Consider the following 27,670-nt stretch of genomic DNA (forward strand, 5'->3'; position numbering starts at 1 on the left):
TATCTATGTAGGTAATCGTAATTGTGAACTTACCTACAATTTACAAAATAAAAATCTTCGGTATTTGCAACGAACATCAGGACGTGCTATTGTATGGACTAACTCACACATTCGAACATAAAACCAGTCAGACGTGGATACAATGTAAATAATTACATTAACGCACACAGACGAGTTGTTCACGAACACATACGTAGTTTTACCTGCGCAAGAGTCGCATTCCGTTATCCACCTCGTCGATTGGCCGCCGACGCTGCTTAGCCTCTGAAGGCTTCGAAACAGTGTAAAAATTATTTTAGAAAGTTGGTTGTGTATAGTGTGTTCAACAAAATTAAGGTTTTGGTACAAGATGAGAACGGTCTAAGGTGAGTTGATTTCTCATTTTCCCACTAAGTTTTAAGTTACCTACCTAAGTAAGCGGATTATTCAAGTTTTTATAGCCTTTCCTTATCACTTCAGGTCTCACCATACAGTAACCAGACTTTATAGCTGTTTTAATCGCTGTTTAGCGACAAGTTAAAAATATATACTTTGTTTTGTATAGGTAATTAAGTATGTAGGTGCCTACTTAGTAGGCAGGTATACTTACCTGTTTAATAATTTTTTATCCATAATAAGCAGTGTCCTTGCCTATCGTTGTAGAGGTAATTAATTATGATTAGTCATCATAATGTTATCTAAATTTAACTTATGATCTAAGATGTTTTTCTGAACATTTTTCTTCAATGAGTCATATTTTATAGGTCCATAGGAAGGGATCCACGAATTCTAACACTAGGAAAAATTAGGGTTGGTAGAGCTAATAAGGTTGGTACCTAAATCACGCATAAACCTAGATAAGTAGGAAAAATACCTTTTTTAGTTGAAAATGTTACAATAAACCTTAAAGCTAGCCTTATCTAGGTATATTATAGGTACCTTATTACTGTTCAAATCATACCCGCGATAAATGGTGCCATGCATACTGGCTGTATTTCCGTACAGAACAAAAAATAAACCAACCCTTCTGTCACCAGATGAGGCTATTAACTGAAATGATGAACTGATGAAATATTTTTTATCAATAAGCACCATGACAAACGGAACAAAAATGATACTCCAAATACATTTAATACTACTATTATAATTTCTGCTGCGGATCCTGCTGTCTCCTGAGTGACACGGGGCTAATGTGTCAACGCGTCCTACATTAGGGCCTCGACCGTCCCCTTTATAATACTATCTTGATATTTTTTTTTTTTTAATATATTTTATTTATTTAAGGACAAATTTTTACAAAATTTACAAAGCAGGTGTATTCATAAACTTGATAAGTTTTTCCGCACACCTGTTATAGGTATCGTCGACAATATGTAGTACACGTAACACAGTAATATTATAATCTAGTTAAAATACTTAAAACTAGGTATAACAATTTCTAGTAGTACTTACTACTAAACTTATAAACTAACAACATTAGGCTAAATATGGGTTATTTCTACATGTGAAGTAAATATTATAATGTTGTTAAAATAAAATTAACCACTTTAGGTATCTACTTTAACTACACTCTATCTCTATCAACTTTAACTCTATCTATCTATCTACTTTATAAATACGATAGACCGACCACGCGCTCGAATCTTTTCAGAAATAGCTGGAAAGATACCTAATTAACTAAAGATTATTATTAATTATACTTATTATGAAGAAGTTTCAAATTATAATAATTTGAAAATAACTTGAAACTTTGCAAGTTGCAGCTTGCGTAACAGATATACAGATATACTCACTTTCGCATTACCTACCTTTGCGCCGATTTGCCGCTATCGTGACGCTTCATGAAAGTGGCTTTATACAATTAATTCTATATATATTATTATTGTAATGAGTTTCAAAAGAAATAAATAGAGTATATATTATGCAAATTTAATTAAAACTGACCATCCAGCTTTTACTGTAGGTAGGTAGTTATTTTCCATATGAAAATGTATTTTGTAACGACGTTTATAATTATAAAGTGACGTTATTATTCTCCTATCCAAAATGTTCACAGGTCATTTAGGCTGGATAATTAAAAGGCGGTGCTTCTAATTAGATACGAGGACCGATTTTACAATAATAATTATATTATAGTCCTTTAAATAGAGCTAACTCTACATTTCGGTATCTATAAATTTTTTATCATCAAAGAGTAGTATGTATCAAGTACTTATGTAAAAAATGTGTGGAGTTACAAATTTCAACTGTCTACTTATTACGGTTCGCGAGATACAGCCCGCTGACAGATAGACGGACGGCGGAAGGACGGACGGACGGACGGGGCGGAAGGACGGACGGGCGACGGAGCGGAAGTAAGCTTAGTAATAGCGATCCGATGGCACCCTTCGGGTACGAAGCCCTAAAACCATTTGATAATTTAGGTTTTTCTTTGTAATGTAAGAAAGTTTAGAGTCACTCATAGAAATTTAAGAATATTAAAAAGTCTTGTAAATTTCTTGTACGATGGTACGGAACCCTCCGTGTGCCAGTCGGACTCGCAGTTGACCGATTTTTTATTTAATTGAAACGCATAGTAGCTTAATGAACTTTAAAGTTATTGATTACATTTTAAACGAGTAGGAAACCATTCTAAAATAAGTTCCTAAAGATTCTAAAAGACATGCATTATTTATATATTATTTTTTGATAGGTAATTAAAACACTTCATAGTCCGATGGGACGGCAATCCGACGTGACCGGAGAGAGATGAGACACAGGAAAAACGGCTTTAAGTCCTTTCTGACTCTTTGAGGCATGGAGTAAACACCCCTCCCTAACCCCGGGCTGCTACGGGGAATTTCTTAACAGATAATTAACAGATAATTTCCCAAATACGGAAACGATTTAACTTTTGTGATTCAGAAATATTTAAAAAGGCTGTTTATAGCTGTTAACCTAAATGATGAATCGTTCTTAATGAGCGGATACTGATAAGGTAAAAAGGTGTTGCGTCTTTTATAATTATCATAGTAGGTATCAGAATACTAATAGATAGGCATGTAGGTAGGTAACTTACATAATTTTGTACGGGTACCCTTTATATGATAATCATACATATACATAAAAGAATAGGTGATAAATAAGAACACTAGATGTACCTAGTTATCACACGATTCGTCTCTCGCGGCATTGCAGTCCCAGCGTGGCACCGACTCATGCAAATGGGTTGAAATATCGATAATTCAAAAACATTACATTAATCGTGGTCGTTATTTACATTATAACATGTCGATTATCCACGAAGTAAGCCTTAAATCATTAATTAGTTTATCACACGATGGTAATTAATAACAATAACAAAAAAGTACAACAACAAGTTATGTTGGTCCATGGAGATACCTTTGGTCACCATGGATCCTCTTATTCGCGAGGCGGTGGTCGCTTCTTTTACCTCAATATTCTTAACAACGTCATCCGAAGATCTGTTGCTCCCACTCACGTGCCACCTATACCCACTAAGTAGTACCTACTGGCTTCTCGTGTAGCGATGTTAAGAGACCCGATGGTATGACTATGACGCTCATCCCTTGGAGAATACAATGAAGGAAAGTCGCTTGTTTGCGATGCAACCTGTGCAAGATATGTCTGCATATACGGGTGTTATATGTAGCACCGAACGGGCCACGAAGCGCAAATATGAAAACCTAGTAGAAGCTTGTATTTTATGCCTTCGTGGTGGACATTCTGGGATTATGGGGCCCGGAGGTTTTTGAAGACCCTTCGTAAAGGGTTAAAACGACCACGGTGGGTTTAAAGCTGGCAGCCACCTTGCTAAATCGTTAGTTTGGCCTTCAAAAGGAATAATACTGCCAGTATCTCGGGTATATTACGAGCAGGTAAGTAGGTATGTCTCGCGGTTGGTGAAATCGACATGGTTGTAGTTTTGTAAGTCAAAGTAGTACTAGATATTAGTTTCTAGAATATGTCTGCAAAATTTCATGGACTTTGGTTGCTTAATATTCAAATGAAATTGGACCTACGATTGTATGAAACGAGTGACGGAGAGAGCCCTCTTAAGTTTTAACCTAATTCAAGTAGTATTTTTTGGTTATTTTTAATACAAAACATACAAAGGCGACCCGAGTCAGTTTGGCTCCCCTGCAGGTGCCCAATATGCAAATTTTTTTCGTATATTTTATTTACATCTTTGTAACATGAAAAGCCTACTGAATATAGTTATCATTGCGAACTTGGGAACATATTAAGAGCCTTTTTTGTGCAAGAACAAATAATATTATAACTACCTTATATGTATATTACCTATGTAGTTCTGATATCTAGACAATAGATATAGAGTTAGGCTATATTATAACTACGATAAATGTGAACTAAATAATAATATAGGTGCGTATACTAAATTAAGCCTTAGTGGCATATTATTACCTGAATATGAAACTGCACTTGTAGATAATATAATATAATATGAGCCTTTAAAACACATAAATTAGCATAATCAGGTAATTTGAATACTAGTCTCTACCTACCTATACCTATATATAATATATTATGTTTTTAGGGTTCCGTACCTCAAAAGGAAAAAAGGAACCCTTATAGGGTCACTTTGTTGTATATCTGTCTTTCGTGTCTGTCAATAATCATATGGGGTGTACTGTTGATCTAGAATCATGAAATTTGGCAGGTAGGTAGGTCTTAAGACAAATGAAGAAAACAATTCATACACCAAAAATCCATACTTATATTATAAATGCGAAAGTGTGTCTGTCTGTCTGTCTTTCTGTCTGTCTGTCTGCTACGTTTTCACGGCTCAACCACTGAACCGATTTTAATGAAATTTGGTACAGACTTGCGATACATCCCGGGAAAGGACAAAGGCTACTTTTTGCCCCGGCAAATTGAAGAGTTCCTACGGGATTCAAAAAAACCGAAACTCGAAAACGAAAAAATTAAAAATTGTTATTTTTAGTACGACGGTACGGGACCCTTCGTATGTGAGTTCGACTCGCACTTGATTGGTTTTTGTTAGCACAGATTCACCTAGAGCCTTTAGGAGCCTCAACGGCGAAGCCTCTCTCGCATACAAATAAGACAGAAACAATAAACACACCATTGGCATTCCCCTTGCCTTTGTGTCTCTAAGCTTTCCTCAACGTATCGTCATACATAGGCCAGTGATATTCTTTTAAACTTATTTATGTAGGTACCTACCGCAGCTCAATCTTAAAATTATTAATAAAAACTTATCATAAAGATGACGTCGCGGGCATTATCCATTTGGTACGGCTTGCTTCCTAAAGATGGGCTACTTTTTGTATCGGAAAATCAAAGAGTTCCCACGGAATTTTTAAAAAACTTTTGTTAAAAGTCACGGGCAAAATCTATACTTACCTAATACATATTATAAACCATAATAATATCCATATAGGATTTATTGTATATAGCACACAACTTCTTGTTCCGGAATCAAAGAGAACTCCTCGGGGAAATAAAAACTGACTCTACGTGGACAAAGTTACTATTTACCACCGGCAAAGCAGATTCATACTGAGAAGAACAACAACATCGATGCAAAACCGATTGGTTCCGTGAAACTAAGGTACACCAGCTTACTTTTAACGAATTCATTGCACACTACAATAAACATATAATCGGAGTTAACATGACCAACTGTTAATTATTACGTTACGTCCTTGTCATTAAAATTTTACGTCCATTGATTCGATGATACGTGAGGCACCTTCAGCTCAAGGTGATCAGGCGGTTAGGTCACTCTTCACATGACTCGTACCTATAACTTACATTTAACATTTTTACGTTTTATTTTTATTTTCATTCAGATAAAAGTTAGCTCTTGACTGCAATCTCACCTGGTGGTAAGTGACGATGCAGTCTAAGATGGAAGCGAGCTGACGTGAAAGTGTTATCGCAGTTATTAAATGCATACCCCTTTGGTTAAAATAATTCATTCAAAGTAAGATGCGCGCTGTGGGGTAGGTACCAAATTGGATTCCACTCAATATTTGCAGCACCTGTGGCGGGAACACGAGCACAGCACTAGCCTCCTGTGGAGCCAGAAGTTTCCTTGAGTTCTGAAAACCTACAGTTATAGTCGTATAAAGTGGTCTTGTACAGATGATAAAGACCCAATTATTTTAACTACAAAATAACTATATTTTTCTTAAAATATCAGTCTGTAAAACACTTATTATACTTCGTGATAATATCTACCTTAGGTAGGTACTAGTAACTACTGTAGTATGAATATCGTAGTAGCTTCGTTGCTTAGCAACCACAGTAAAAACTGAACAACCACCCACCGCCGGGTTCTTTAATCATTTCATTACAAAATGGTCAATAGAAATGTAATTCAAAACTCAATGTTTCCCACTTGAGTAGCTAACTGTTACGTGTATTAGTTAAAAGTTTAATATTATTGATAAAAAGTGCCACATTTAGGATGGATGGGAGTTGAAAGTAAGTACTTCCGCTTGACCCATTTAAAACGACGACGTAAGTAGTGCCTAGGTACCTACTCAAAATTTACCATAATTTCATAAATTCGATTTACTTGCTCAGTTACATAGGTATCTACGTTTTTAAAAATAGAGCTTTGATATATTACACCAAGATAGGTAGGTAAGTAATATAATTTAATCATAATAATATGTACTTATAACTATACGCTAATTGTATTATAAGCAGTGATAGGCTAGAAGGGCCCGGGACTTGATCTAGGGCACTTACCTCTAGGTGCCTCTGGTGTCTTTAACTTATCAGAATTATCAGCGTTAAAAAAATTAAATACCTAAGTCTAACCCATAAAACCGTTTAGTGGGCACGCAGGTAATTAGGTAGGTGCCTATACACCTACATTAAATTATTTATTTAAACCACTTTATTGCATATATTACAGAATAAAAGTAAGCAGAATATAATCATTTAGTAAAACAAAGGGCGACTTATCACAAAAGTGATGTCTGCAAGGCAACCCTTTCTTATTAACAGGGCTCTCTCCGTCACTCGCTTCTGCTCGCTTCATACAATCGTAGTTCCAATTTCATTTGAATATTAAGCAACCAAAGTCCATGAAATTTTGCAGACATATTCTAAAAACTAATATCTGTGTCTGTGGTGTTTTAGATTTTTCTAAAAATATGTAGTTTTAAAATTACAGGGGCTCAAAGATTTGTATGTAAATTTTTAAGACCGCGTAACTTTGAAACCGAATATTTTAAGAGAAATCTGGAAAACCACAGACATAGATATTAGTTTCTAGAATATGTCTGCAAAATTTCATGGACTTTGGTTGCTTAATATTCAAATGAAATTGGAACTGCGTTTGTATGGAGCGAGTGACGGAGAGAGCCCTCTTAATATTTTTTTAATTAGCAACTTTGAAAGTGATTTGGCCTAGGTTTGGCTTCGGAAACCGCCAATCAGTCTATTATGCTGTTTAAGCAAATCAGTGTACTGTGCCCAGTTGGACCGCCCAGGGTGACCGACTTTGAAGTCGGTAGGACCTACCTAGGCTATACTCGTACCTTTGCTTCGTGTCTCGAAGAGTCCGTTAACTTTCGTTGGTTCAAGTTTTTGCAAGACATTACACACATACGTGTTTTAAAAATCAAATTTTATTTTATTCGAGACTTATCTCTTATATTAGCTAGTACTTCTATGCAAGTCTTTTGTTCGAGCACCCATTCATTATTTTTGTAATTAATATTTTACCAGCTCTATAGACTCAATTCAATCAATACCTTTAAAGGATTCATAAGAAGACCGACTAATAGAGAGTCTAGATACTAGCATCTAAAAATTATGTTATGAAAAGCTTGAAATTTTTATATTTTTACTCAACTACTAATTAAGAATTCTATTACATGCAGAGTACCTACATTTTTTATTAATTACGGATTCTATCTCTTATTCTGATGAGAGCTTTTATAATTTTATAAATTAAATAGAAACTTAGGCTAATACCTACCTACCCCATAGGTTTTCTTGATAGTCACGACAAATGGACATACGGATAGACAGACAGACAGACAGACAACAAAGTGATCCTATAAGTGTGCCTTTTTCCTTTGCCTACGGAACCCTAAAAATTAAAGTCATATAAAGGTACTTCCTACTACTTAGTACTTACATAAAACCAAAAAATAATCCATCAAACCAAATTACTGTTACTACTACTAGGCACCTAAAGTATGTATCTCTACGTAAGTATGTACCATAAGTACCAAAATTGTATCTAGTGCATTATCTTTTGTGCATGAGATAACTCATGCACCTGTGTTAGAGACAACAATATGGCGGTGTTTATTCACGTTCAAATATTAACTGTCGACGCTACCTGCCGTATGACTCATACCATGCTACACGCACACACTAAAGAAATCCTTTAGAGAAAAAATTGTGGTCGTAAATTCTCTCGTCGAGTTGTAAGCCCCTAATCCACCTATAGTGAAAATTAGTCACGCAAGTCTATGGTCTGGGTTAAACTTTGAAAAATAATACACCTCTTTTGGGGTTATAATTACATTATCAATCAAAACTATTACATAATACCTGTATGTGTCTTTCAATTTGATTGATGCTGTTTCAGATTTCGCACGGGAACTTAGGAATTATACTGATAAACTTGGAAAATAAAACATTATCTAATACGAAATGTCATCCAAATTTTTTGGGCGTTTCCGGGAAATCATACTATCCCTGAATCCCTGAAAATGCAGGACGGGAACTCTAGAATAAAAATTGACAAAGCTACCTATCTTGATAAACTTGTATGTAGGTAAAACAAGTGGGTTGCATTGGGAGTAACTATTCTGTTTTTGTAGATTGCATAGGCCATAGATACCATTGATGTTAGAGAATAGAGACTATATCGACGTAGTTCATCTACTGACCGCTAGATGTAGTAAATAGGTATACCTATTTAACTTTACTGCTGAATTCAATATTAATATAGAAGAAGTAGGAGTAGAATCAGAGTAGAATCAGAACATGTTGCGAACTTGAAATGACAATGGGCACAAAACGTAGTTGAAAAAAACGATAAATGTTGGGGTCTCAATTTGCTAGAATAGTGATCTCGCGCAGCATTGTAGCGCAGCGTTCGCAGACCCTCCACTTCATGCTAGAATTTCTATTCGCCGATAGATGGCGTTATATTATTAACTATTATGAATTCTAAAATATTTCAGAAAAATATTGTATTTTGAAAACTAATTATTTCCATATAATAACTACTAAACTAACACAAATGCTCAAATCTTGTTCTGCACTTTTGCTAAACCTAAAATTTGACCAAGATAAGACTCAAGTCGGTATGAATAGTAAGAAAATGATTACATGTAATTTTATAATATATCACTTAAATTATTTTAGTAAAAGAAAAATGTGTTATAGATTTTATAGAAATTCATTCATCAAAGAGCGATACTTAATTTATTAAATAATTTATCAAAGTTTCACTTTTGTCACCAGAGAGCTAAATTGGCTGCTTACATTAGGCTGCTATGTCACGTCTATGTACAATTTAATGTTAAATATCTTTGGTAAAACATTATCTAAGTATAAAATTTCATCCAAATCGTTAGAACTATTTTCGAGAAATCAATTATAATAAATGCTCGTTTATAGTATTGAGATTAGGTACAATAAATATTAAGCGATAGACGAGTATAAATAATAACTAAAATTATTCCCACTTCACTCGCGTCAAAGAGTTTCAATAATTCGCTGTACCTTATGTCCCTGGCTGTATTTAAATTTTGTAAAATAGGTAAGTGGAATTTTCTGTACAGTTTGAAGGGATATTTAAAAAAAAGAAATACGTATAATGATGATTGAAGAAAGATTTAGAAAACGCGTTGAAGTTATTTAAGTTCGTATGATTTGGAGAATGAGTTCAAAAGTTTATAGGGTTTTTTTCTCTTTCGAAGAAATAGCGGTGCTTATTCATTTACTTATTTGTTGCAGGCAAGAAAATGTCTCGATTCGCTTGCTTCTTGGCCATGGCTGGCGCCACCTCAGCGCAATTAACGCTGGGAGGAATCCGGTGTGGCCAATTGACCTGCCAACTGGAAGAGTATTGTTCCCCGGAGACCAACCGCTGTGCACCATGCAACGTCGTATGCAACATAACCCATCATAATCATGACTCTGGACTCTGTGTTAAGGAATGTCAAGGTAAGTGTCCCTTTACGAGAAAACAATTCCACGATTTTCAAGATAGTTAATTATTATTATAACTTTAATTACAAAAAGTGTAAATTAAAAACTTATAACACCCACGACAAGTGAAGGTTACAGTAACTAGAAAAGAGCTGATAAATTTCAAACGGCTGAACCGATTTTCTTAGATTATAGCTAAGAATACTCTCGATCAAGGCACCGTTCAAACAAAAAAAACTAAATTAAAATCGGTTCATTAATTTACGAGCTACAATGCCACAGACAGATACACAGATACACACGTCAAACTTATAACACCCCTCTTTTTGGGTCGGGTGTAAAAATGACCAAATTTTATAAAACAGTACGTACTATATAGCCATTAAAAGTAGGACAATAGTCGATCATGCCTTTCTTTATCATTACGTTTATACAATATTAAATACACATTTTTGAAGACATGAAATGAAAAAATAGTTAACAAAGGTCATATAATCTAAAAAAAATCCCTGCATATTTTACTGGCACTTCACAATCCATAAGATATACATATTTAGAATCATAAAGTAAAGAAGTAAACATTTCCTAATAAAGATAAATAAATGGTACTCATGCATAAACAATTAAATACTAACCAAAGCTGTCTGATCTGAGCCTGGCCTTTACCAATGTCACACAAGAATAATCAAGGTATTCGTCCAAACCTTGAAGTTGCAAAAAGGCCATTGCTTAGTAGAAAAACGGCATCAAGAGTGATAAAAACTGCCTATTTTAGATAATGTTATCTGTGAATCCCTTGGTTGGCCACCTTTAGTTTTAAGGTGTCACACAATACTAACTTAATATTGCAATGGCCCTCACAATCCACATGACATCTGATAAAGTAAAATTATAATCCAATTTTCTCCAATCTGTAGTTCACCCAAGATACAATATGCTGTCAAGCTAGAGTAGAAGTTTTAGTTTATTTGATTCTGTATTATGATCGAAGATATTAAATATTACATTCTACATAGACGTGACAAAGTAGCTCAATCAGAAGCCAAAAAACCCAAAAATTTGGCCATCTAGCGGCAAGTCAGTGAGGCTTGAATTTTTTTTTTTAATTTTTCGCTCTTCTGGGAAAGACCTTTAAGTTAAGTTATCTGCACACTATATTGGAAGAAATAAAAAGTAATTAATTATACATACATTTTTATTTCATGATCATGATTCATTTAGGTGAAATTTTATTAAATTTTAAATTACTAAGACAAAAATTTTTTAAGCTGTAACTTGTACAAATTAATGACTAGGTAAATTGCTAGATTTAACGAAAGGGCAAAAAAGGATTGGATTTTTGTTAGTTCATTGGTTATTAAAATAGAATAATTAAGTAATTTTCGAAAGATTTTCTGGGACTTTTTACCTATTACCTACTGGAAAACTAGAATTCATTAACGAAAAAAAATCATGTACAACGCCATCTAGAAGCGAATAGATATTCTACATGTAGGCAGTTTAGCTGTCACAAAATAAGTGGCATCGCAGTACTTGGCCTTTGATGGTGATGATGATGCTACTCACTCTTACTACAAATACGCTTAGTTGGAGGGCAAAAGAAAATGTTAAACTCATATTGTTAAAAAATTTAAGAACAAACCACGTCATTGACACTCAATAGTAATTTTTAAAGGTTATGTTTGACTAACATTTGCATAACTTGTGATGGTTCAAGTAAGAACATATTTCGTTCATTTTTTTTAGTATCGACCTCGAATTCGTTTACGTATCTATCTAGCCATTAGGTAGGTATTTGCAGTTCTACGAACATGAGAAGCGGAGTAAAAGCAGAAAAGTTAAAAATTTTACGTAAAGTTTTTAAATATTTAACAATTTTTCGTTTGGTGCGTACTTACGTAAGAAGTAGGGTAGGTACTCAACGTAGTAGGTACCTACTTAATGCAGTAGCAATTGTTGGTTCAGAGTTGAATGATCTGACGCACTTACCTAGGGTAGGTAGGGTAGGCATGTAGGTAGCAATCGAATGAGTAAAAAATTTGAGCAAATAAGTGTAAATTAATATAACACCCCGACAAGTGAAGGTTACAGTAACTAGAAAAGAGCTGATAACTTTCAAACGGCTGAACCGATTTTCTTGGATTATAGCTAAGAACACTCTCGATCAAGCCACCTTTCAAACAGAAAAAACTAAATTAAAATCGGCTCATTAGTTTAGGAACTACTATGCCACAGACAGATACACAGATACACAGAAAAACAGATACACAGATACACACGTCAAACTTATAACACCCCTCTTTTTGGGTCGGGGGTTAAAAATAAGAAACATTATTATAGGGTTTATTCCAATTGTATGAGCTGATTCAATAAGGGTAATATGAAAAAATAAAAGTGTAAATTATAATGCAAAAGTGTATCTATCAAAGCCAACCGTTTGACTGATTTTGACGAAAGGTAGGTTGTAGGTACCTACATACCTACAGATCTCCAGGAAGGACACGTGCTAGTTTTAGTTCCAGTATACCTAAAAAGAGTTCCCACGGGAATTTTAAAAACCTAAATCGACATGAAAGAAGTTGCTGACATAAATCTTCTTGGTACAGAGATAATTTACATCCTGGACTCTGATATAGACTAGGTACCTACTGTTTATGCTAGAAAATCAATGAGTTCCAACAGAATATTTAAAAATATAGGTAATCCCACACGGAAGAAGTCGCGGAAATCAACCAGTAAATATAACCAATCACCAGATTATAGAACAGGCTTATCAATAGCGTAAATAAGTAGAGAAAATGAAAATATCATGACATGCTTTGCTGGGAAAATTCTCGAGCTATGATATTCACCTAGGCATGAGTAATAATGCTAATATTACATACCTATAAAACGGGCCTTACTTTGAAACAAAACAGAGAATAAAACCTAATTGTTTTCGATATAGAGTCACTTATAATACAGCTGTGATGCCAACAACCAGTTTCGTGACCGCAAATCGCTTATCTCGCCCACTCTTAATCATTGTGTTTCACTCACACTCCGGTTAAAGAATGCAAGTTTCAGGTCAAATATCTCTACGTCTCTACTAGGAGCGATTATTATGTACGTACATACGCACTTTAAAGAACAGGTATAAGGGAATATATATATACATATATATATATATATTTAAAAGAATATTAGCCATGCTAATCATGATGCCTTTCCCCTCCAATTAAGTGTAAAGCTTGTGCCAGGAGTGGGTAGACAATAGTTCAACGAGTGGGGTTTGAACTTTGAACCGCCGACCTTTCGGAATTCTCTTTAATTTACTAAAGTCTTTTCTATACGGTCACCGAGTTATTTCAGGAGCGGATCATAAACTTCCTAAAAAGCCGAGAATTGGTTCATCTGATGTCGCAAATCACTTCACCTTAGGTAATCCATCTGCTAGTTTGCCCACTTTTGTCATCACACTAATATTATAAAGGAGAAAGTTTGTATGTGTGTGTGTGTATGTTTGTTACTCCTTCACGTAAAATCACTGGACGGATTGGGCTGAAATTCAGAATGGAGATAGATTATACCCTGGATTAGCACATAGGCTAATTTTTATCCCGGAAAATCAAAGAGTTCCCACGGGAATTTTAAAAAACCTACATCCACGCGAACGAAGTCGCGGGCATCAGCTAGTACAAAATAATAAAAAAGATAACAAAATATAGATATAATGTTAAATAGTAGCGCAACTATGTCATCATTCCGGCTCCTTCTAACAAACTACCTTCTACTTTTATTAACCCCCGACCCAAAAAGAGGGGTGTTATAAGGAGGTTGACGTGTGTATCTGTGTATCTGTCTGTGGCATCGCAGCTCCTAAACTATTAAACCAATTTTAGTTTAGTTTTTTTTGTTTGAAAGGTGGCTTGGCTTGATCGATAGTGTTCTTAGCTATAATCCAAGAAAATCGGTTCAGCTGTTTGAAAGTTATCAGCTCTTTTCTAGTTACTGTAACCTTCACTTGTTGGGGGTGTTATAAATTTTTAATTTACACTTGTAAATACTAGCTGCTGCCCGCAACTTCGTTCCCGTAGATATAGGTTTTTAAAAATCCCGCGGGAACTCATTGATTTTCCGGGATAAAAAGTAGCCTATGTGATAATCCAGGGTATAATCTATCTGCATTCCAAACAGCCAAATCCATCCAGTAATTTTTGCGTGAAAGAGTAACAAATATCCATACATCCATTCATACAAACTTTTGAGTTAATGGGAAGTACCTACCTATGCTAGGGTTTGAATTCAACACCCTTATAAAGCGCTTATGACGCACTTCAATTTGGTAGGCGGATTACTATGTAGTTAGGTATGTATGTAGTTCGTTACATAATCTAAAAGCACATAATGTCTGCTATTGCAGGAATAAATAATTTATTTACATTTCGTATTCACAAACCTAAAATAATACGTTCGTTATGAAACTGACTGAATGTTGCTGAATATTAATTTCGGTTTTTGCATAATTATGCATTGTCAATGATGTAACGTATGATAGGCAGTGTTTTCCTTTTACAATTTTGTAGAGGACCTATCTGTGACTGTAGATTAAATTTGCTGAATAAATACTATGCTATACTATATAATATGCTACTAAATATATACTCGTACCTATGGTGGTCAACTTTGTTCATCACAAAAGAGACGTGGTGTGAACCAATCTACAAAAGATAGACGTATCTGTTAACTCAGTGATCAACACTAAACGATAGCCATCAAACTCATTTAAGGTGGATGCGAAGGGTCCAGTTTAAGAAATTAGCTCTAGTATCGACTAATTTGTGAGTTATAGTCGATACTAGAGCTAATTTCTTAAACTGGACTTTTTAAAGTAAAGATTTTTATATAAACCTGTGAGGATGATACTGCCATTGTCGCAATAAAAATGCCATAAGCCTGCGTTGTCGTATTAGTTTAGCAATTGCGAAAAACCAAATTAAATTTGAATTTCGCGGGCACGCCCGTTTCATGCCCCTTAATATGGGTTGGTTCTACCTTGCTTCTTCAATGAGTGATACTAAAATAGTTTTTCGTAGGAAACTTTCAATGGATTAAAAATAAATGTCAAATGAGCTCAGTGGCTATCATTCAGTATTGATCACTGAGTTAGCGAATCACTCTGTTGTACTGCGATGGCGCTATAAGTCACTTCTGTAGGTTTAATTTAGAGTTGTCATTGTTCAGTGATATTTTTCATAACCCATCCGTTTAACTGATTTTAATGAAATTTGGTAAGAAATAGCTACAAGCTATACTGTTGTAACAGTATAAAAATTTTTAACACCCCCGACAAGTGAAAGTTACAGTAACAAGAAAAGAGCTAATAACTTTCAAACGGCTGAACCGATTTTCTTGGATTGTAGCTAAGAACACTCTCGATCAAGCCACCTTTCAAACAAAAAAAAAACTAAATTAAAATCGGTTCATTAGTTTAGGAGCTACGATGCCACAGACAGTTACACAGATACGCAGATACACACGTCAAACTTATAACACTCCTCTTTTTGGGTCGGGGGTTAAAAATAAAAAGTTAAAACCCAAACACGCGCGGATGAAGTCGCGGGTTTCATTTAGTTGATTAGTAGGAGTTATTCTCGTTTACAAGGGAATCATGATGACACTATTTTAATTACTGTGCCAACAATGAACGAGTCTGACAAAGAGACAATTGCAAGCCAGATTGTCTACGATCGGACTAACATTACAAACAAACTAATAACGCAGCTGCACAAATATTAATCTTAATTAGAATTACTAATACTAGTCATTAATTCATTTCGTATACTATTTGGTTACAGTACCTATACGAGATCGAAACTATACATAGGTGATACTCGCGACTTAGTATTCGATCCGCGTGGATTTGGGTTTTTACAAATCCTGTAGCAACTCTTTGATTTCACATAATGAAAAGTAGCCCATGTAACTCTCCACATCTTTAATTATATCCCATGATTCAATCCATGCAATGATGATGTCCGCGACTTCGTCCGTGTGGATTTAAAAACCCAATGGGAACTCTTTGATTTTTTGATCGATGAAATATAGATTTTTTCAAAATCGATCAAGCTATCAGACAGATAGACGACCACTAGACAGACAGACATACATTTTTTTTAAATATTATTTTATATATATATATTAAATTGATATAAATAAGAAAGAAAAATAATCAGAAACAGAGTTATTTTTGTGTTAGTTTTTCTCACTATACCTACCTAGTACCTACGGTTTGTTCAAAGTCCAACTTAACATTAGGTAATGTAGATAGTTATTGGTCTCATATTTCACAATATAAGCTGATATTCTAGAATTTTATTTTTTATAGTAAATTATTTTCAATAGGTACTTAGGTAAGTATAGTAGTTTAGGAGCTAGAGGCTGGAAAATTCAATACACGTAAAATTGCCGACTTGGCGAATTGTCGCTAACCCCCTTATGTAAATCTGTAAATCTTAAAAATACATTAATTACGAGAAAAATAATATATAATTAGAGCAATAAAAAAATCTCTTCACATATTTTGAAACAAATAAGTAGTATTGAAACCTACTTGCTCATAACAGTTGTACTACGAAGAGTTTAATACTGGTTTTTTCGAAAAAAAATGTGCTAGGAGATTCATGCACGACGAAAGAAAATAAGCCAGCTGGAACACAGTCAACAGGTCATTGGTGAGGGCGGGTGCAACAATGCCCATGAAGTTACGGTCTGTTGACTCGGACAGGTACTACCACGCTGCTACGCATATAAGGTGCATTCAGATAAAGTACCCATGCCACGTTTGTACGTGCATGACTGCACTCTCAAAGTTCAGAGATTAAAAAAATAATTAAATTAAAACCCCCAACTGCGCATAAGCCTGCAAAATTAAAATAAAATTCAATACGAAAGAGTATCTCAGCCGGGGACATACAAAAGTAAAAACTGTTGTTTTTATACATATTCTTGGCAAAGTCGGATTTTTTCTCCGCAAACTTGCAAAACGACTCACGCGCCACCTATTTCACGGCGATGATCATCATCATCAACCCATTGTCGGCTCACTACTGAGCGCGGGTCTCTTGGCTCAGGCCATAGTCTACCACGCTGGCTAAGGTCGTGTGTCGTTTTTTTTGAAACGCTCGGTGTGCGTTTACCTTTAGGCGACTACAATCACGTTTTAGAACTAAGTAGTTGCATTTCTCGTTATTTGCGCACCGTGCTCTTGTATAATTAGTTATTGACATACAAAGACATCTAGTTAATAGTTTCAGACTAATCACGTTCATTTACAGTGGTGAATATGGTAATTGATAGTAACAGTTTTGATCCAATATTATACGAGTAACTCCTACGTAGTTTACACTAGCAAACAACACAACACAGCAACACAAGAAACAACAACAAACTCATGGCATCTTTAATGCTGGATGTTAATAGTTTCTATATTGTTTTTATTTATTTTATTTGTTTTGTATCATACACCATCGATAACCCTTTTATTTTCTATTCTTTTCAGGATATTTGCTTGACTTGAGATATCAGCGCAGGTCAGAGAACTCTGGTCCACCTTCGGACATATCCAGTAAGTACCTTTTTACTTCTGATTCACTTTGCTGACATGTTTTTATGTTGTGTTTTTTTTTGCATCGCGAATTTCATTTATATACCTATCAATAATCGTCAGAGTAAAGCGAATTTCTTCGAGTCTATTTTGATCTGTACATCCATCCGCTTGTCCGTCAGAGCCTTATAACTTTCAAATTAATGAACATAATCAAATCTAATTCACTAATAATGTGTTAATCAATCAGCCAAAGTCAAAAATTACATAAAAGTTATAAGAAAACTTTATAAATGAGAGGGGCGCTCAAATGGCATTAGGTTTGTGAAGCTTGAAATATTCACGATTTGGGGGGTTGGTAATATAATATATCACTATGAACTATTTTGGATCAGGATCTATCTCAAAAATGGCTCTACATTAAAATTTGTAACTTTAAGTGTCGTGTTTTCTGCTGTGTATAACTATGTTCAATGCAAGAGTGAATAATCTTCTATCTTCTAGGCAAGCGCACTCTAACTTCGATTTAATTATTGCATTTCATAAGGCATGATTGTTGTCAAGCACAAGCCTATCCTGTAATTTAAAAAAATGTGTTTCTTTTCAATGTATAAGACTGGACTTTGAACATTATTTTGCGTCATTCAGTCTAACTCTTATCAATTTTTGGCTTGTTAGCTTGCGAATGTATTTGTTTACATACCCTATTCTATGTGCGATAATGACGTCAAATACGTCAAAAGTTCCCCGGCTTATGGTTTCAATATGAGTTTCAAAATCAGTTGCCGAGCGAAATGTATGTAGCCTCAGCTACTATGCAAACAGAGAAGCAGTTTAATATTTTGCAGTGCAATTGCGTTTTAAGGGTAAAAAAAGCCTTATGGCATCACTTTGCAGCTATTGCGTCAAGGCCCATAAAGGGAATTAAAACCTACAGGGCACTACCCGTTCACCTAGAATCATGAAGTTAGGCGGCTACCAATGTCTTACAGCACAAGGAAAAATCCGAAAACTATTTTAATTAGTTAAAGTACATATATAAAGTATATGTAGCTCTGTCATAGTAGCGATTACAAACTTATATTTGCAGATGTCCTTCCGAGGTACGCAACCCTCGGTGCATGAGTCCGACTCGCACTTGCCCGGTTTTTGAAGTACTTATACATATGTACAATGTACATGCGACATCAATAGGTACATATACCTACTAAATATATTTTTGTGCATAGCGAAATTAAGATAAAGGTAGTTGTAGGCTTTTCTCAGTAAAATCTGGCTTAATCTATCATAACTGTACCTCCCTATTTAGATAAATAAATTATAATATTTAAATGATTGAGGAGCTGGCAAACAAAATGCTATAATTGCACAAAATAAAATTTTACATATGAAGCAAAGATCTGAATGAAAACAGTTGAAACTATTATACCGTTCTGATCGATATTTTTGGACCCAATTTTAGTACAGTTTTAGAATTCAATTCTTTTTTCTTAAAAATGAGATGTTTTTAAAATTGATTCAAGATTTGATTTGTGTTCAGATTTGTTTTTTGTGTGCCAAAAACGTCCAGATCACTGGAAAAAAAAGGATTTTGTTTAGAATTAGTGTAATTATTGAAATTATTTACATCAAATGATATTTCAATTAATATTCTATTTCCTATATACTCCAAATTAAATATCAATTCATCCAATTACCTACTTTACTACTCATTACATCCAAATACTACTTACAAAATACATATAGGTATCATAATAATATTTTGCTCTGCAGTATTGATTGCATTAATCAGTTCTAATTATTCTAATATCATTGGTTACGATTGTATTCAAGGGGAAACATGCGAAAAGCCCCAAACTGCACGTCATCGGACGAGTGGAAAAACATGTTTCACAAAAATGATCGATGCAGTTGCCGTTGTGAGGAATTTTTCCGGGAAATATAATCAAATCATCCCGCTGAAATGGACTTGTAAAAGTACCCTGAAGGAAATGTGCCATACAAAATGACAGTCATTTTTGTGCTGATTTAAAATGTCCCACCGAGCGTACCGGCAACTTAAGTGTAAATTAAAAATTTGTAACACCCCCGACAAGTGATGGTTTCAGTAACTAGAAAAGAGCTGATAACTTTCAAACGGCTGAACCAATTTTCTTGGATTATAGCTAAGAACACTCTCGATCAAGCCACCTTTCAAACAAAAAAAAAAAACAAAATTAAAATTGGTTCATTAGTTTAGGAGCTACGATGTCACAGACATATACACAGATACACACGTCAAACTTATCATCACTAATATTTAGGTCCAAGTCCGTGATGCTGGCTGCTGCGCTATCAGTAGAGTTTTAAAATAATGTACACCATGTCTTTGGCTATCAGCGATAAATGACGAAAGTCAAGTTGTTTCAAGAACAGGTCGGCAATAGATATTGCAGCGTACTTTTTTTTTTTTTTTTTTAATTATTTAATTAGAACGGACAAAATTAGTACTTGTATTAGCAAAGCTCAGCGTGTCAGCCTCATTCCGTGATTTGCTCACGCAAATTAGGCATTCTATATTATGAATGAATTCCTGCTTTGTGCCTTTATTCTTTTCTAAAATGATTTTAAAAAAGAAAACAATATTGTGAAGTGTACGGAAAGGGTTTGCTGAAAAATATACAAGCAAAGCGAATTCATGCGAGTTTTGCATTAAGAGCTACGTGAATTTTATGTTATGTTTTTCTATTTTTTTTTAAATATTATTTGGCAGAGTGGCTTTTAGATTCGCAGTTCAATAAAAGGATTCAATAGTGGGAAGGTCAGTTTGGTTGGTATTGTTCGCACGAATCAAATTCGTACAAAAATGCATCGAAAAGCCTTCGAAGACTGTATAGATCGGTCTAAATAATGCACAGTAAAGCATTGTGGGTAAAACTGAACATATTGTGAGTTCTGAAAATATGCACAGTAGTGCAAATTCAAATTAAAAATATTTTTATTCTATCATACTTTTACAAGTTCTTTTGAATCGTCAAAAGCATCTACCACTGGTTCAGAATGCCTTGCAAAAATCCTTCCTTGTGTCTGTATAGCAATTTTGCAACAGTTCCATATAATTGAATATCCCTAATTTTTCTGTTAATGTTTATATATTTATTTTTTATTGCAAAGGTGTGCAGCGACAGGCGCAGACTGCGTTGATTATAAGCTGTGTGGCCCTCGCCGTTTTGTTGCTCATCTTGATTATTATTTGTCGCGGAAGACTATCGTGGCGTTACATCAAACAGAAGCTACAACCATCAAAGGTAATATTATCCACAAATTGTAGTCTTACATAATCCATTGTAACGCAGAAAATAATGACTAGCTTTTACCCGACTACGTTCATGTGGATTTAGTCTTTAATACCTAATCCCGTGGGAAGTCTTTGATTTTCTTGATAAAAAGTAGCCTATCCCACATTCTAGATCCTTATTCATGCAAAAAATCACATCTTTGGTTGTTCTATTGTGGCGTGATTAAAGGACATACCAACAAACCAATAAACAAAGTCACTTTCGCATTTATAATAAAATAAATGAATAGTGATGGTCCACTATCCATACAATTGGACTGAAATTAAGATCATCATAATAAAATTTTATGGTAAATAGCTGCTAAATAAACTGCATGTGAAAAAAATGTAAATGTGAAACTGCAAAGTTTGAAAAATTTGTAAAGCTTTACATTACTTTCTAGACTGTAAGTATAATAACTTGAAGTTTTACCGTGAAAAATCTCCAAATTTAACATTTTTTTTACCGTCACAGGATTACGCGCAAGACACTTGTACACTAAACTTTTTAAAATATTTTAATTCCAGAATTAAGTATACAAAAAACTGACAATTCTATAAAATAAACTTAAATGTAAATTAAAACAATAAATATTAAATTAAAAACTAAAATAAATTAAATATATTCTTGTAGGTATGTATATTTAAATCGAAATATATTTTATTTCAGAATCGCGTCAAGCAGCAGCCGACCGACTTAACGCATTACAACCCGCATGCCGAAATGCCGAAACCGAAACCCGAGCTCAAATTGGAAATTCGAAACCCCGAGCCGCCGAAACGTCAAAATCAACAACCTCTCAACGCTAAAGACCTAGACACGAGAACACAAACTGACAAGAGTCAAGGGGCTACAACTCCAAAGACTATAAGCACAGCTATCAGTAACAGACACCCAGCGGAAGACACTACTTTGGATTTTTCATATGATAATATGGGACTGAACGTCACACCTCCTGAACCAGCTGCTGGCCACAGGTTCTGAACTCATACTGTGGGGGTGAAAAAAAATACAACGAGCATATCAGAATCAATTTGCAGTTTTTAGCAACTTTTCTATAGAAAGACATTATGCAGTTTTTTCGAAGGACATTTTATAAAATAATTTAAAACTAGTTTACAGTAATTTTTCAATGACTTTGTAGTTTCGTACTTGAATCTTTTATATAACTGTTATTGGAATTTCTCGATACTATACCTAATGTGTAAGTAATTGTAATTCTTTTTCAATATTAGTTAAATTTAAGTACTCCCATTTTACGAGTATATTTTATGGATTTGATACAGGCAATATTCAATTTTTCATGGCAGATATTATCTGTTAAACCTTTTATGCTGTTATAACACCTTCGTTAAGAAACAGCAAAAAAAAAACAGCTGAAGTTCCGCTGTAACTTGTCACTTGTATAATACACGAAATAGGAGCGTTTGACTACAAAGGTAAACGGGCACTTTAGTATGGAAAGCATACCGCGGCGGTCGACACAAGCGAAATTAACAGTATGTACCTATCTATGTATATGATCTACGAGTACCTATACTGACATAGGTTGCGTTGTTGTGGGCCACGGGAATCACGAAAAAATTCAAATAATTTTTGTACCATGAAAGAAAAACCTATTGATTTTTACTCTTTTCAATGTTCATAAATTTTTCCCCATCGGTTCTGGATTCAAAGGATACGATATTATCTTTCATTTAAAACTGTTTTGATGCCCGTCAACCGGTCAATTATGCCCCATTCACTTTGACTAGGTAGGTACATATCTATCGCTTTCCTATAAACCCAGCGAAGTACCTACTTTACAGCGAAGTGCCTCTAGCACATTTTCGACGCGAAACAAAAGTGAAATCCCTACACATTTCGTTTAGAGGTTTTAAATCATGTGGGTAGGAAATGGATTCATAGTCAAGTTTGAGAAACATAAAGCATGGCGGATCTTCTGCGGTTTCGCTGTTATTTCGCGGCGATGTGGTAGAGGCTTATTGTGCAATTTCCTCAGCTCATTAGCAAAATTACTGAACATCACATTCGCATAGTTCAATACATCACAATAGTATCAATTAGTAAAGTAGGTACCTAGCTACCTAGACGTAATAATTGTTATCAGTTTATTACATTAGGAAATTGCATTCCTACTACATACAATGCGTGTGAGATATTGATTATGATAACGTGCAATTACTAATTCGTCTGTGTTGGTGTTAGCTGGCGGGCGTGCTCTGCCTTTTTGGAGTGTTTTTTTTTGTTGAAACTGACTGGAAAGCGCTCTAAGGGGGTGTTGTGCGTGTGTCGGCGAGCGTCCTCACAGACGGGGTCCAATACTTGTATAGTTTTCCTAACTTGTTGCAAATAATTGCAAATTTGACATTGGCTAATCTTTGTAAAGCCAGACGAGAGAGAAAAAAAAAGGTATGTAATTTCTTTATACAACTGCTAAATCGCAATACCTGCAAGTGAGTCGTATTTTTTCAGCACTGAAAATATATGTTATATTTTGATCTGACGTTATCAGCTTTTCTCCGATGCAACCGATTTGGTCGGCTTTTTGTAGTTCTTGCGAAGTATTCTTCTTATCGTCTTAAAAGTACCTATTTGTATATTTTGATTAGACACCCAATTAAAATGTTAACATAGTTATAGATTTTACAGTTAAACTGTCTTCATACTTAACAAAATATATACTGTCAAAAATGACGCAATATGTATAAATTAATTAATTTTACCTATATTATCATTTATATTTTAAGTAATTATATGTTAAGGATCTTTCATACTGATATAATATTACTAGGAACACTAAGAATGATAATAATCTTAATCAGACTCGAATTTCAATTTAACAATAATGATAATATTAATTTATCAATACGTGTATTCGTAGAGCAATAACTCATTGCGATGTTAACATAATTGCTGTAAACTTGTTTGATCTAGTTATATTAGGTGCAATCGATGTACTGAGTTTAAGTTTTCAAAGAGTGTATTGGACTTTTGGAGTATCATAAATAGAATAGAATAGAATAGAATAGATTTTTATTCAAATAAACTTTTACAAGTGCTTTTGAATCGTCAAATAATTTACCACTGGTTCGGAATGCCGTTCCTACCGAGAAGAACCAGCAAGAAACTCGGCGGTTGCTCTTTTCAATTGTGCAATTTACAATAATATTCAATTTATAAATCCACTAGATTTGCTCGTCCATACTAAATTAATTATTTCGTTTAGCTCTCAAATCGTAGGAGTTAACTAGGAGAGCACAATAAAGTGAGCGTTTAGGCCTAAAAACAAAGCACTTTTAAAAAGGGAGAAAATGTCATAAAACGTTATTATATATGAAAAAAAAAAAAGATTCCGACGAATTGAGATCCTCCTCTTTTTTTTGAAGTCGGTAAAAAAACTAAATTGTAATGAAATTTGATCTACTTAATCTAATTTTATCTAGGTGTAATCTAATAGAAATCGTGGTGAAATAAAATTTTCAGCTTAGCTGTTTTTTTAATTTTAATGTTTTATCGTTTTGTGGTTATTACATGTTGAGTTATTTATTCTACCGCTATTCAATATTTAAAAGATTGTGCATATCCGTGTTATTTTTCAATTGGTAATTTAGTTACTAAAGCTTGTGGACCATCGAGTTTAATTAGTGGCTTAGGCCACAGTTTTTATTATTGAATTGCCTTTCACTAGCGCACATTAATCGATCTGTAGTCTTGTTTGGTGTGATTTAACTAAATAATGCTGTGTATCGATAACAACAGGAGAAAAGTGATCTTTGTAAAAAATATTTTTCTTCTGTGGCTGTGTTGCTGGTACAAAATCACTCCGACAAGATATTAGATCAGTATTTAGTCTGGAGTTGCAAATTATATCATTTGCTTACATACTAAAACGCCTACGCAAATGTAACGAAATTCGGTATTTATCCCGTTTCAGTCATAATTCTATGAAAATAATATTTAAATTGATAGTGAATAGCGAGAGAATAAAAATGCGCTTATTGTGAGTGTTCAGGGTTCTTGTTAACATTACGCTCTTTTGTTCGTCCTTGTCATTTTAACGAGTGTTGAGTATGTGTATGTATATAATAGTAGTAAGGTATATAATATTAGTAGTGTTTTGTAATATACCTAATATCTATATTATATAACGTAGTTATGAGGGAATAATAGTTATCCATGTTAGTGTACGTTTTCCCTGCTTTTAGTAATATTTAAGAGGGTAGGACGTTTTGCACAACTTTTGATTTTAATGTTAGAAGTCATACAAATATGAAATTAACACAATACATGACTTTCATACTTTAGGTACATTTAACGTGTATCTTATGCCATGTTTAGTGAGTACTAGTGTTAAAATTTTTATTACTGAGTAGTAAATGTCGTTACAGAAAATAACTATTGAACCTTCGCAGTAGCTGATTTATTTGCCTATTTTGGTGGTACAAAGTGAGATGCAATGGCAACGACATCTGTTCCGTGGCGCTAAAGGCTCATTAATTTTGGTTCTCGCCTCATGAAAGTACCCATGGGCAGACCACCAGATCCTCACTAAATAAAAGTCATCAAACTTTTTTGACATTGGTTGATTCTACACTCTACAGTGCTATTTACAACAAAAATATTTTTCGTAGAAAACCTTCAATGAGTTAAAATGAAAAGTAAAATGAGCTTAGCTTGATGGCTTTCATTCAGTGAAGATCACTGAGTTACCGATCCCTCCTGGTAAGTCTCATGTGCTGAGTAAACACTTGCAGCAAATGTAAAGCCGGCTCTACACTCGCACGCGCAGTCGCGCCGTTATTTCACGCCGTGAATGTTTGCCGCGATCCACGCGTGAAATGTGTCCCTCCACACTCGCAAGTCTTGTTCATGACGTTGACGATGCGTTCACGTTCGCGTCGCAAACCCTTTGTTGCGGACCAAAAACCGACACTGATCGGGGAAAGGCGCGAAGCGCGAACGCGAAGGCGTGAACAACATCTACACTCGTGATTCGCAGTTGCCGCGGGCTTTCGCGACCGTTCGCGCCGCGAGTGTAGAGCCCACTTAACAAACAGATCTTGACATTTACATGACAATGACAGCTGCTGCCTTCTGCAAGTTTTATTGCTAGTAGATAGCTTGTTAATAGTATGCACTGCAAAATAATGAAATTTTTAGTTGTATGATAAGAAAATTTAAGATTTTTTTAAATCAAAAATAATGAAGCAATTAAAAGTTTTTCGTGACGTTCAAGATAGTCTTAGTAATTTTGAAATATAAATCAAAAGATTTTTATTCAAATAAATTTTTACAAGTGCTCTTAACTATATAAGTACTAAAGTATAATATTAAGTTTCTTTTCTAGCAAGAGATGAAGTGAAGAGGTATTTAATTGGCATGATGTTTTACCTGCAATATTTGAATATAATATTACTTAGGTATAACATTTTGCAAATAATATCTTTGCAATCTCATCTTGTCGACAACAGGGTAGCTAGTTTTCTCAGAAGAGATACCTACATGTTATCGATATGCATTAAAATCTCTACCACTGCAATATTCTATCCACGGAAAGAAGTTAGTATAGAGCTGTCTCTGTTACGTAATCGTGTACAAATGACAGAGACAAAAACCCACTGGACGTTAACCTTTTTGAGCGACCAACCTATCACTAACAAAACTATGTTTTCCATTTGAAGAGCGCCCTATACAAATTTTTTTCCCTGGATTGAGTTATAGATTGAGAATTATGTGGTGAGAAATAAGGATTACATTACGCTACGACATGGATCTGAGTATTGACGTTGATATTAATAAAATATAACTATATATGAAATAATAGAATTATATTAGAATTAGTTGGATTAGGAGTTTATGGATAACTTCAATAAAATATAATACAAAATCAATTTGATATTTATAGAATAGGGATAAGATTTAAAATGTGCTTATTAAGTATGAAAAATTGAATTTTTCTTCTTCAAGCTAATCTATTTAATTAGGTGATGTATATAAGTATATATATTGTAGAGCCAACGAAAGATTGGGCTTTTGATGGTTCGTTGTCAGATATCAAAGTAATGTGTGCAAGAGGGCACAATACAATATAATACAATATAATTTTGTATGTAACTGACAGATGTCGAAAACGCCATCTCTTTGACTATGCTATTAGTATATTATGCAAACGGCATTCATAGCAGGACTATTTCAAACGAAAATATCAATTCTATGAAGCTTTCAAAATTAGTACGACAGTGGACATCAAATTGTATGCGAAACATGTGCAAAACAGTAAACACGTGGAGATACTGGTAATTATTCATCCATGAGTTAACATGTCTCTTCTAGTACTTAGTACAACATAGAGATCGTCGAATGATAATATAAATTGTCATACAAGTGCAAATTAAAAATTTATAACAACCCCGACAAGTGAAGGTTACAGCTGAACCGATTTTCTTGGAATATAGCTAAGAACACTCTCGATCAAGCCACCTTTCAAAAAAAAAACTAAATTAAAATCGGTTCATTAGTTTAGGAGCTACGATGCCACAGACAGATACACAGATACACACGTTAAACTTATAACACCCCTCTTTTTGGGTCGGGGGTTAATTAGAAG

At 34.4% G+C, this 27,670-nt stretch overlaps 1 protein-coding gene across 1 annotated transcript; it reads left to right on the top strand.

Moving 5' to 3' along the window:
* Positions 1-208: 208 nt before the first annotated feature.
* LOC123880665 (protein grindelwald) lies at positions 209-24,552 on the top strand. The gene is made up of 5 exons (XM_045928909.1): positions 209-365; positions 9,964-10,173; positions 17,699-17,764; positions 20,897-21,030; positions 21,730-24,552. The coding sequence occupies exons 2-5, from the start codon at positions 9,972-9,974 to the stop codon at positions 22,042-22,044; spliced, it is 717 nt and encodes a 238-aa protein (XP_045784865.1). The 5' UTR covers positions 209-365; positions 9,964-9,971; the 3' UTR covers positions 22,045-24,552.
* The last annotated feature ends 3,118 nt before the right edge of the window (positions 24,553-27,670 follow it).

The sequence above is a fragment of the Maniola jurtina genome, chromosome Z (assembly GCF_905333055.1).
Source record: "Maniola jurtina chromosome Z, ilManJurt1.1, whole genome shotgun sequence".
Taxonomy (NCBI): Eukaryota; Metazoa; Arthropoda; class Insecta; order Lepidoptera; family Nymphalidae; genus Maniola; species Maniola jurtina.